The following is a 13172-nucleotide window of genomic DNA, read 5'->3' as shown; positions in this document are numbered from 1 at the left end:
GTCAGGACAACAAATTATGTAAAAGTGGACAGATTCAGGATTAAGTTAGATTAGTGATTGAAGAAGAACAATTAATAAACATTTTTATTAGCATTTTAGGGTTACAGGAGGAACAAGTTTTGAAATCAAAAAGCTGAAACAAGGTTTCTGAAAGGGTATTATGCTGTTATAAGAACATTTTTCTAAGTTGCTATTAATTGCAGTTAAATGTTTTATCATTTAAATCCTAAGTTTTTTCTATACTGCAGAGAAATGGAACAGCTTTGTCGCTCATATGCCAGTCAGTATCAAACAACACAGGGCAGGCACAAGAGGAGAAGTAGGGGTCTGAGGGCTTCTCAGCTCCTCACTTTTTTCTAGACTTCTGTGGCAGCCTGTCCAGCTCTTCATATCTAGTCTTATTCACTGATTAATCCTCTTCCAAATTAAGGTAGTATCAGAAGAGTTTCTTTAATTGGCTATATCACATTTCTTTGTTCTGGGGGCTGATTTTCTTTTTGGCTTAAAGTATGAATTCATTATTTTGCTTATTAGACTTAAAAGCAGGGTTATTATCTTCTTCTTTTCCCCCTTGTCCTTGGAATACCCAATGAAGTGAAGATTTCCAGATTGTCAGTAGTCATAAATCTGTTTCTTCCTTCTGCTAACAGTTTAATAATTAGTCTTTAAAGGAGTTTTAAAGTTCATGGGTAACAATTGTTTCTTTTTGCTTGTTGTACCATATAATTATAAACAGAAATATAGCACAATTGCTGATCACAATAAATAAGCCATGCAGAGTTACACCATATATTAAATGTATTCAGATTTTGCTGGTAAGTTGGAAACAGTAGCCTGCTTGGTCCTTGACTGTTCTCATGTTGGCAGATAATAGTTTTTTATTTAAATTTGCACCTCAGTTACTTGCTGGCGTTTTTCCTGCAGCTCATGTAATTGATAATTCTGCCTGTAGTCCCAGGTGTAAACTGATCCTGCCTAGTGATCTAGAGTGACCGTAGGAATTCACCCTTGCCCTCTTGTAGTGAGAATGGAGTCTGTAGCAGCAAGGTACAGATTAATACCAAATGGAAAGGAAGTAACAGGTGGGTCGTCTTCTTTCCTGTAACAGCCAGTCTCCAGTCAGCGCTGTGAGAAGGCAGGAAGAGTCAAACCTCTTCAAGGTTATATTTTGATGTCTTAACAGAGTAATCACAAGCCTGCTCATCTTCAGTTGTTTTGAACTGCAGCTCTTTAAGTGCCTAGCGTTTTTGTATTTGTTGTACCATTCTGTCTGTGAATTTTCTGCCTTTCAAACCTAGAAAAAGGCAGCCAAAAAACCAGCCAGAAAACACTGACAGTACTTAAACACAAAGCAAATGAAACAAAATGTGACTTTCTTGGAAGAAGAAAGTAGTCAGGTTTTTAAGAGGGTCCGATTGATTGTCTCTGTCATCTGTCTCCGACAGAGATGAGCCGCAATGCCTTTGACCGATTATTGTCACCTTAGCCACAGAAGTACTGGGATTTTTATCATCCATATGGAATTATTTTCTCTGTATGTGCTGAAGGTGAAAAGATTCAGAAGGGGGGAGGAATGCAAATACGCAGCAAAGGCAGACATTCAGGTCACGTGCCCCATAAAGCCACAGAGAGCTAGTTTTCCTCATTGAGAGCAACAGCAGCCTAAAGGTTAGTTTTCCTCGATAAGGAGAATTTGTAGTTCAAAGACAACAGGAGGAAAATTGTCGCCTGCCAAGACAGCTGTCATAGTAAAGTAAGTAATCTTTTCCCATATACCTCCTGTAAATCAGAAGCAAGAACATCAAAATACATTTTTGTCAATCGAGCTACATCAAATATTTATACAACCCAGTGAAAATAGCTTTTTGTGCTCAGTAGGAAACCTTAATAAAAGATGCAGTGGTAATGGAATGTTTTCAGAGGAAGGACATTGATTGTAACCTCTACTTTTGTAGCCTTTTCTTTAAGAATGAGTGAAAAGATTGGGAAATTCAGGAGTAGAAATTGGGAAGTGATACTACAAATAGCAAAGTCAAAATGTTTTGTTTTATTGGCATTTCTTACTGCACTATTGCAAATGGATGAATATTTGGAATTTCTAACAAACTTTTTAACTTAGGCTATGTTCCAGGAGCTGAATCTTGAAACAGGAGATTAACAAAGGAGACTACAACTGCATCAGAATTAGGAAATATTTTATATAGCAAGCTGTAAAAACTAGAAAGACCTGCTTACCATGTAAAACTTTAGATGAGTTATCTTTGTAGGCAGGCTAGGTAACATCCAGCTGAATAAATGTATCTGTAAAGTCTGCCCTGCAGGAATCTGTGTATCAGTTGTCACCCTGAAGTGCCAATGTAATCAATGGAAATCTAGGCTTGGACTGATATAGTCAGTAGGATTTGTGTTGTGGTCCACCTCATCCTACATGAGGATATGCAAAAAAGATCAGATACATCTAGATAAGACTGAGATACTTGGTGCTTCCTTTGCCTTAGTCTTCACAGACACAGGCAAGGTTTACACCTGTCTGTAAAACAAAGGCCAAAAGGACAAACTAGGGACCTACAGGATGATCAGCCTCAATTTGTTTCTGGATGGATCACTGAGTAGGTCCTCTTGGAACTCGTGGACACATGAAGGAGAGGACAGTGACTAGGGACATTCAGCATGGATTTAAAAAGAGTTGAGCATACTTGAAACTGATTGTTCTCTATGATAAAATAACAATTTGTAGGTGAAGAGAAAGCAGTAGATGTCATTTTGGGTGAATTCATCAAGGGAGTTTGGCAGTGGCTCCCACAGTATTTTCTATCCAAGCTCGGACCATGCAGCCTAGGTGGGTAAAAATCTGGTTACATGGCTAGACTCAGAGGGGTGTGGTTAATAGGTCACAGTTTACCTGGAGTGAAAAGTGGAGTACCACAGAGATCTCTCCTGGGGCTTGCTGTGTTTAACAATTTTATCAGTGATGCACAGGAGGCAACGAGGCTTGCTTTTGTCAAAATTGTGGATGATCCCATACTCAGGAGACAGCTGATATGCCTCAGAACTGGACTGCTGTCCCAAAGAACCTGGGCAGGCTGGAAAGACCTGACAGCAGGAGCTGTTTGAAATTCCATGAGGACAGATGTCCTGATTCTGGGAAGGGAGAGGCTTTTTCACTAATCCAGGCTGGGGGCAGCTTGGCTGGGTAGCAGCTCTGTTGAAAGGTCCAGGGGAATTTTAGTAGGCAGCAAGCTGAAGATGAACCAGCAGCTGAGAGAGTTAGTTCAGCCTGGAGAAAGGACAGCTTTGGGGGACCTACCAGTGCCTGGCAGTGCCTGTGAGAAGACAATCAAAAAGGTGGATCCAGGCCCTTGATTGTGGCTGTGTGGTAGGAGGATTGGAAAAAATGTACATTAATTGAAATGAGAGGTCCTTTTTGGATATAAAATACCTCTTTCTCATAATGAAAACAGTCACTCTCTGGAAGAGGCTGCTCAGGAAGTTGTGCCATCTCCATTCTTGGAGATTTTGAAGATGCAGCTGGATAGAGCCATGAGCGGTATTGTCTGCAGTTGTATTGAACCTGCTTTGAGCATGCGGTTGGACTGGAGGCCTCCTGGAGGTCTCCATCCAGCTGAATTATTCTATGAGTCTATGAACCTGTTGGATCAGGTGCATCTCATCTAGTGGGCAAGCTCTGGAACATGTGATTGTCAGCTTAAGTTGCCCTTAGATCTAGAGCCCTGTGTGATAAAGGTACTGCAGACTCAGTGCATCTAGCTGTTTCTTTGCCCTTCCACACCTCTGTGTAAGAGATTTTCTGAAATGCCTGCTGTTCCTGACAGCATAGCATGGGTTTTAAGTGCCTTTTCTTCAAAACATGACCCTGCTAGCTTTCTCTCTGCTTTCTCCCCATTATTCTCAGCATCCCAAATGCTTCACATGCAAAGGAATTAATGATCCAATTATTCTTTCCTGTGCCTCCCTTTTTCTCTGGAAGTGTAGTACATGAGGTAAAATTTGTGAGATGTGAGAATTGGCAGGTGTACATTCATGACGTGAATGTTTAAAAGACTGTGGCACAACTGGTAGAGAGAGGAGATTGGTTCTGGTTGGGAGGGAAATCTCAGTGATTGTCATCAACCAGTTTCTGTAGAGTTTTTCACCAGCATCACTCTGTTGAACAGACACTCTTCTTTGCATTTGCAGCTGTCTTTCCATCATCATTTTCCCCTTCCATTTTTCTCATTTTCCATGGGTTTCTTTACTAGCAAAAAACCCCATTAAAAATCAATGGCTTGTGTGATTGATGGATGCAGCCTTCAGAAGCAGTCATTGTACTTCCAACAAGGAAGCAACATCTTAGAATCATTTAGGCTGGAAAGGACCTTTAGGATCATGAGTTGGACCATAAATTCAGCACTGCCAAGTGATGTTTCTGCTGCCTGTAGGGTCTCCTGAGCTCAGCTATTGGTTTGTAAAACATTGCATATGTGCCATCATACTCACATATGTGGAAGCTGTGAATTGCATGAGTGGAATGTTCAGCAGAGTGAAACATAAAGGATGATTTATGAGTGAGTGTAAACACACGCCTGCTGATTGTGTTGTGATCGCCTATTAATTAGCTGGCAAACACGGGGCGGGGGAGAGCTCAAGCTGCAGTTGTGCCAACAGTGTGACACTGAATTTCATTAAGGGAATTCACAATGCAGGAGCAGTGCACTGGTGCTGTATAAAGCTGCCCTGGCGAGATCCGAATGTCTGTGTCTAGTCGGGATCTGCTTTCAGTCTTAGGTGCTCTCCTGTCATCCCTGCTTTGGAAAATTAAAGGACTGTTTGTACATTAGCATCCTGAAATAGATTTGGATATGGGTCTGGGTGTTGGAGTGTGATATTTCACAGAAATTGAGTTGGTTCCCCCTTTGTAGTGTCAGGTCTAACAAAGTGCTGCTTTTGAATGAAATCCAGTAATTAAATATTGGACCCTTTGATATGTGGCAAGCTTGCTGTCCTTGTGTTTTCAAACCTGTAACCCAGCTACTTAGTGATCTAGCCTGTTATTCCCCAACAAAAATGTCTGTTCTTCTCACTTGGATGAGAAATCTGTCTGGATGACAGGAGTTACTGCTTTGTAGTCCAGCTCATCCACCTTGGAGCAATGTGTAATCCTAGCTTGCTGTAGTGCTGAGGAGTCTTCAGCTCTCTTTATTTTAAATAGAGTTGCAGGAAACCTGCCTGTGAAAACAGTGTGAAAGTAGACAGAGTATTTTTCTTTCAGTCTCCCAACAGAATCTCAAGGATAATCCCTAGTAAGTGCTTTACAGGTTTTTTCCTTCACAAGTGAACCAAAAAAAAAAACCAACAAACTGCTTAGTTTAGTGACAAGTATTTGCATCTCCTGACTTGCAACTTAATGACTCGACTGTAGCAGCAGCAGAAGAGGATAAGGGACTGTGCAAATAGAAACAGAGGGGTTGTGCATTGACACCTGCAGCAGCAGTCTTGCTGCAGTGTGTGTGTAGACATAAGCCTCCAGATGTAGGAGTCTGGTCTGTTGTGGGCTTTGCCTGCAACAAATTTGTTATTTCCAGATAATAAATTGAATTTAGATCATATAATGACATTGTAAGATGTTGACTGAGATTGTGTCTGCAAGAGGTAAGAAGCCTCTTAATCCTCCTCACTGCTTCCTTTGTGAAAATTGTTTTTGAGTTTGATATATGTTTTCTCTTGGAGGCAGCAATTCCTTCCTGCTGGCATTTCTTGACCTCATAACATCCAGCAGGAAAGCAGGATGACCCTGATGAAACACCTAAGCAGGCTTATCCAGAAAACTCCCCTGTCATTCAAGAATCTGTCAGTTTGGCATGTGTGACTGCATTTCAAAAACATGTATTATAACAGTTCAAGGAATATAGTGTTGCTGGAAATGTAAGGAAACTATTATGCAAAATACAACATTTGGGGAGGGGATAAGCAAGGTCTTTATAATCAGTCATACAGGGTAGATATATTGTTCATATTAGAAAGGCTGAAAAAGACGCTTTTTGACAATGTGAGAAGAGTTTTCTCTGTTTGTAAAGATCACAGTCCTGCTTATTTGCAGTTTCCCTAAACATAATTCTGTTGTTCCATCAATCAGCTTATTTTAACAAAGAAAGATAAGGTTGGGGGTTTTTTTCAGTTGTTCTGTTTCTGTTCTGTCATGGAGCTGACAAAACCTGAGTTCTGGTGTATGGGAGCGATTGCTGGTTATGGAGTGTGTCGCTGAGTTAAAGGAGAAAGTGCTGCTCAAGTAACTTTAAGAGGATGTGTTGTCTGAAAAAAGGCTGAACGTGTAGGGAATGCAAATGAGAACAGAGAGGCACTAAACCAGATGGTCAAAATGCCTTCATAAATTGATTAAATAGTTATGAATGTATCTTTTCTTTCACACTGTTCAGATATGCCAGATCATCCTTAGTCCATGTAGATCACTGTATCTGCAGTGGCTGATCCATATGCAGGGTTCTGTCTCGTGTGAATGAATGAATATAGTCACAAGTATTAATATCATAACTATCATAGAAATAAATCAGTATACATTCAGCACCCCTTGAAAATAACACGTTGACATAATAAATGGTCATTAGTGTGTTTACAGCTTCAAGTAGGTGAGCAGTACTGCTGAACTGAGGACTGAATCACTTTTGCCTGCTCAGAATGGGAGAGCTATGGTTTCTGGTGGCGAAGGAATAACAGACTGGACAGCAATGTGTGCCGTTAGGGAGTAGGATTGCTCTTAAAACTGCTAGAGATACAAGTCTCATTCACTTAATAGAGCTAGATTATCAGAGAATGTCTATGAACTTTATAGTAACATCCTTGGAAGAATATGTTGTTAATAAATTCAAATGCCTCACTACACATGGAGTGTCTTCTATAAAGCTTACAGGCAGCCCTGTGTTTTCACAGATTCTTTCCATGGGACAATGGATGGAGTGTTTCTCTTCGAAGATTTTGCTGTGGAAGACAGTAAAACCACGCGGGGCTATGATGCAATTGTGGTAGAGCAGTGGACTGTCTTGAAGGTATGTGTTTTTCTTCTTTGACTTTTTTTGTATATCAAAACACTCCAAGACTGTGAGGCAGACTCTCATGTACTGCCCTGGGCTGCACCAGTACCAGCCAGGCAGCCAAAGTGAAGGGATGCAATGTTAACAGTGATGCCAGTTCACCACACTGGGTTTGTACAACACACTTCTAATCTCAACCTCGTGCTTTTTTTGGAGGGTAGGAAATGTGAGTGACAGTGAGCAATGAAACTCGGGGCTATCTGTCTCCAAATTACAGATATCTGCTGGATTAACTGAACAGAGGATCTCCATTGGTTGTCAGGGCAACATGATCACACAAGTCATTGTAGCATCGCAGTTCTAAAGAAGGCAGCCCTTTAGGTAGGCAGGCTTAGCTGCAGCAGGAAAGCATCAAGAACTGCCTTGCCTCTGTTTGTCCTCCTTCATATGCTGAAAAAACTGCATATTCTGGGTAGGCCCCTCTAGACAAACCATAACTTGGCCTTCTGCAGATCCAGGTGCCCACACAGATCAGTAGAAGCACTGCTTAGGCCAGCTTGGTCAGTACCAGTCTTCCACAGCAAATTTATACACACAGTACTTCTGTGTTTGAAAAGCTGGGCTTAAATTCTTTGTGACTTGAAACAAAAAGAACGTGGGAGGTTGAGGGGAGAAGTAGCTGCATTACTTTTAGGAGGTTTTTTTTTGGTTCTGTCTGTTGTTTGCTAGAAATAGATGCTGTGTATCTGTAAAGGCAATACCTGATCACTTCACTTGGAATGTATTGTAAAGGGTGTAAAATCCTTAGACAGATAATCCCTTATTTTGGCACACACATACCAGAAGAACAGATTAAGGGAAAATGGGACAGATGTTAGAGTAAGTGTGTAAAATTCCAGGAGACTAAGATTAAGAGCTTTGTTAGTAGATGATGGTTTTCTAGTGCAGCAAGAAATGGCCAAATAGTAACGACTACAAACAACTTGCAGAGTTGCAGAGTTAACAAGCTGTGTTAATAGCAGCTTTTCTTGTTGCTGATGTGTGTCTGAAAAATGATTCCTTTATTGCATTACATGCTATTCCATTTATGACAGACATGACTGTAAATTCTTGTTCATTTTTAGGGTCAAATTGCATTGCTGCCACTCAGGAACGAGGTTTTGGGGTAATGACAGATGGTTTCATGAGTGCATTAGGTCAGGGCTGATCAAGAAGGCAAATGTTAAGAAGCATTAATGTTAACCATGTGTTTAAAACTGTTAGGAAATGAATAGAGTTTGAAACAGCAAGTATATACTACTTCATACTACTGTGTAGGCTGTGTTTGACAGCACCTTATTTCAGAAGGCTGTGTTAGCTCAGTAATTGTTCAGAGAAGAGAGTGGGCATGGTCAGTGACAAAAACAGCTTCCATATTAGGAAGACTTTACATGTGTGTCCTTTCAGCCTGGAAAAGAGAAGAGTTGCAGGGAATGGAATGGGTAGAGAGGTCCTAAAACATGGGAAAGAGGCGAATAGAGATTGTTTGCCGTCTCTTCTAGTATAAGAACTAAGTGCCAAATGGTGCTAAGCAAACAAAAGAGAGGGATTTCAGATAATTATTTATGCAGCAGATCTGTGGAACTCCTTTCTGGACAAGGTTGTGAGTCCAGGAAGTTTAGAGGATCTTGTGTACATACAAGCATTTTAATTCAGTTCAGGAGTGCCTTTTTGAAGTGAGCCCACTGATCCATCCTTCATATGCCTCACTTCCCCTCACAGAATGGTCCCACAGTGCACAAACTGGATTTCTTTTGGTAGAAACAAAACCACACATGCTAAGTACACAAAATATTTGGGGCATGCTTGACTTAATACATATTACTTTTCCTTAACCATCACCTAGAGCCATGTTGGAAATAGCTTTCTGAGTTATAAATGGATTCCTGGCCAGAGCCAGTTTGGCTCTCAAACAACCAATCCAAGGTTCTCCATCTCAATAGGATATCATAACAAAGTTTGGCATAATGTGTGGGCACAAGACAGCTTCTGTCAAGCTACATGACAGGGATAATGGGGATCCTGTGTTGGCAGAGTGCTGACCAGAACACCAGGACTCAGCAGAAGAGTATTTTCTAGCAGCACCCTTTGAAGTGTTACAGGCCTTGGTGGAGTATCATTTGCTTTCAATTCTAGCAATTCCGTGCTGGAGAGCACAGCTGGTCAACAGATTAAGGATTGAACCTCCCAATGCCATCTGGTGTGTCAGGAGATGCTGAACTGCTACACGCCATGTCTTTGTGAGGGCTAATGCCGAGAATCTCCTGTTCCACACATAATATTTGGGATGTGCAATTTCAGAAACTGACTGATAGCATATACAGAGCTAGTCAGTGTGGTCAGATTATTCTCTGCTGTAATTAAAAATTTGGATACTGGGTTTTCCCTGGCAGTTTTGCTCTTCTGAAATCAAGTGTGGCTGTTCTGTGGGCATTATGAAAATGTTCCCCACCACCTGAAAGAGGAAGAGTATGGGGAAGAAGAACCTTTCTGAAGGAAGAATATTGAGACATTAGGGAAGTCTTGCAAAGGTCTTACCTATTTGGAGAAAGAGCAGAGCTGGCCACTTTGGTTTTTTCCTCCTGCATTTTTACTAACTGGCAGGCTATATCTTGCCTCATGCTTTCTGAGACATAATAGGTGTAGGTAGGTAAAGTCGTGAAATCAATGAAAGGACTGGAAGCTGGGGGATCTGTAGGCACATGCACAGTGTTGTACTCAGAAGACCAAGTGTTAAACCTTGTTGGAATTCACCTTTATTTACCATCAACATGGAATAATGCAGTGGCAGAGGAAGGGACTGTAAAATGGGGAAGGAGACAGAGTTTAGTGGTGACAGAAGATGTCCAAGAGCCAGTAAAGGCTTCTTTCTGTTAGGAGTTTTACAAAGTATAGTTGTTACAGACATAGTTATGGAACAGGTGGAATGACTCATTGTGTAGAAGATTGGGGGGGGTTTTGATGTGCATTCAGCTCTCATCTACATTAACATTTTCCATTTGTTATTTCCATTTCTGCCAAGGCAGTGGTAGAAACCCTGATGGGTAGCATGGCATAAATGAATATAACGGACCTTAAAAATTTGTATCGGATTTGGTTATCTGGGTGAGCTTTGGAGTTATTCAGATGTGGTCTGAACTGAATGTAAATTTATTGTGCTGTACTAATTAAGAAGAAGAAGAAACAAACAAAAGAATCCCAGCCACAACAGAAGAAAGCTTTTTTAGAAAGGGAGACATGCAGAATGTATCGATGCCCTTTGGAAAGAAGACCTCTCTAAATGAAAAGGTAAAGGGTTGCTGTTTAACCATTACCACAAAAGAGAGGGGTTGGCACACCTCTTAGCAGGGAAAGTGCTGCCTTTTTAATTGCTAAGGCTAATAGAGAAAACAAGCTGAACAGTGTGATGCACTCAGTGTGTGTGTAAAATGTCAGTTTGTAGAGGATGTAAAGCTCGCAGCTGTCACAGTATGTGGTCCCGCCAAGCAGCAGACAGGATGTAATAGCTCCCAGTAATTTAACTCTTTCTTCTCCAAAGTAGAGCTGTGGTGTCCTCTGCAAATGACCACAGGACTTGTTGTGACAAAATACTGCACTCATCCTTATCACTTTAACTCTAAAAATGTCAGGACATATTATTTCCACTGCAGTCTCTGAGATCTGACCCTAAAACTTGTTTGATGGTTTTAATTCTGCTTGTGTAGGCAAATGTGGGTAGACAGTTCTGATTAATCAGAGCCTGCATGATTTCCATCTCCCCCTCTCTAAATTTGTCACTTTCCCTTCCCCATTACCCAAGACAAAATAGCTAATATGTCTTTAAAATAGAATGCTAAAACATTTATTTTAGATTGCTGCATTGTTATGCCTCTGAAGCTGTGTTCATTTTGAAAATATTGTCCTTAATTTACACCCATTTTCTCATTGAAAATCTTGAGCTGCTGATTCATCATTTTGTGCTTGCTGCTACGCCATACCTTTGGTGTACTGACATGAATTAAAATCTCAAATACATTGTGGTGTTGCCATATACTGTGGTGTTGCCATTTCCCTGGCAGACTTGAATGGGGTCAGTCTCCACCGTAGACATGGTAAACCTTTTAAAGTGCGACATAACAAAAGATTTAAAAAATTATCTCTGCTGAGCCTAGGTTGCAAGTTGCTTTAATGTAAGCCTTGAAACAAATTCTCTGGAAATAAGGATTTGATTTGTCTGTAAATCTGATTTAGGTCATATGTCAGTTAAGCCATGTTCTGCTGTCTCTGGCCACGAGAGAAATGCATGACCAGGTCAGCCAAGGAGCTGATGGCAATGGGCATGAAAAGCCCAGGGGAGTCATGTGTGTGACCCTCTTTAGCACTCAAAGGACAGATGTGCTGCCTGGGCAAAAGATTTCAGCAGTGTCTGTTGCTGAATTCTTGTTGCTTTTTAAGAAGAGCTGAACAAAAACCTTTAGGAGCCTCTTATCTTCCAATAATTTGTTTTTATTAATTCTTGTTTCTTTCCTTTATATAACGTATGAAAGGCACATATATACATATATATTTTTCTGCTGAACTCAGTAGACATAGGTTTAAAATTGATTAAAATCCACATGATTAAGATCCATAGGGTAATATTTTCATTGGTTTTGATGATTAATGTAGTAACAGAATTTAACAATATGAACTTGGAACGTCCCTGATTATTTCTTGTGGCTCTGGTAGCATTGAACATCTAACAAGGTGAATGCTTCTTCCATGTGAGTAAGGGCACTTGAAGTAAAGAAACTGAAAATTCAGCACAGTATGGATTAAAAAATCCTTCCCAGCTGTCATGGTGTTCTAAGAATTAGTTGCCTGCTCACCCATAAACCTTCAAGAGAAAAGCGAACATCCCAGATCTAAACTTCCCAGTTAAGAACAAGCTGAGAAAAAGTATTTCAGTCCTCTTTTATGCTTGCTATAAAACCATGCAGGGCACATGTTCCTTTTGCTCAGCAGCTGTCTCCAGCCAGGCAGCAGTGCCCTGGGTGGTGCCTCTGTGTGAGCATGTTGAGGGGTGTGGGTGCAGGACCCCAGGGGCCACACACAGAGCCGCCCGTGGGCGAGGGCAGCGCAGCGCCCGCCTTCCTGCTGTGGCAGCCGCTGGCAGTGGAGGGTCCAGGCTCCAGCTGCAGTGCTTGCATGGAAATAGATCATTACTTGCATAACTGGGGAGTGCTCCACAAAGCCTTCTGGTAAAAGCCACATGTTGTTTGGGAATAAATTATAACCGAAGGGGATTGTGTTGGGGAGGCTGCCTGGGGATGATTAAGCTGAGTGTGTAGGGCACACTGGAGTGTGTAAGTTCTCAGGTAGTGGTTTTCTGTGTTGTATTTTCCCCCCAGAGAATTGATGGGCAAGCAGTAAAATCAGTGTTCACCTTAAGGTACGCTTCAAGTGTTGCAGGAATTGTGAAAATAAAGTTGCCAGAATTATTGAAGGAACTGTGCTGATGGAATTGCTAGATCACATTTATTTCTTGTATTTCTGGGACAGTTACGTGGAGTTGTTTCATCATTTGTACATTGTCTGTGAGGTGGTGAGTTCAGTACATCTCATAGGATGTTTCCTGTGTGGAGAACCCTCTGTGTCAACACTTTCATGTTGTCCAGCTTTTGCTACTTCTATAAATGCAAAATTGTGCTGCTTTGCAAATGTACTTCTGTGTTACAGGTGTAGGCAGTATCAGGAGCACTCTGATATTTCTGTTAGTTTATATACAAGCTAGAAAATAGGATTGGCATCCACTGAGAGAAGCAGGCATTGTGGGCACAGAAAGGTTTTTTGGTTGTTGTTTTAATTTTACACTAGATGTGGAGCCAGCTGTGAATGGTACTCAGCAGCCTGTGTGTGTACTGAAACTGTGATTGGATTTTCTGAATTGCAGAAACACTCTCTTAACACAATGCTGCCTCATATAGTGTTACAGCCTTACTATATTCTCCAAAATATTCACATTGCAGGAATTGACATATATATTAGTAATTGTAAATAACTCTAAATTACATATGCCCAGAATATTGAGGGAAAAGCCTGCCTGTGGGTTTATTTATTACTCCTTTT

General features: G+C 41.0%; 1 protein-coding gene across 1 annotated transcript in view; it reads left to right on the top strand.

The window, feature by feature from the left end:
* The window catches only part of RFTN1 (raftlin, lipid raft linker 1), a 95477-nt gene that overhangs the window by 70070 nt on the left and 12235 nt on the right, over positions 1-13172 (top strand). Inside the window, exon 7 of the mRNA XM_058807336.1 lies at positions 6946-7061. Within this exon, the coding sequence (XP_058663319.1) occupies positions 6946-7061 (116 nt within the window). The remainder of the gene's footprint in view (positions 1-6945; positions 7062-13172) is intronic.

This window comes from Ammospiza caudacuta, chromosome 1, assembly GCF_027887145.1.
Source record: "Ammospiza caudacuta isolate bAmmCau1 chromosome 1, bAmmCau1.pri, whole genome shotgun sequence".
Taxonomy (NCBI): Eukaryota; Metazoa; Chordata; class Aves; order Passeriformes; family Passerellidae; genus Ammospiza; species Ammospiza caudacuta.
This window is presented reverse-complemented; position numbering and strand designations above follow the sequence as displayed.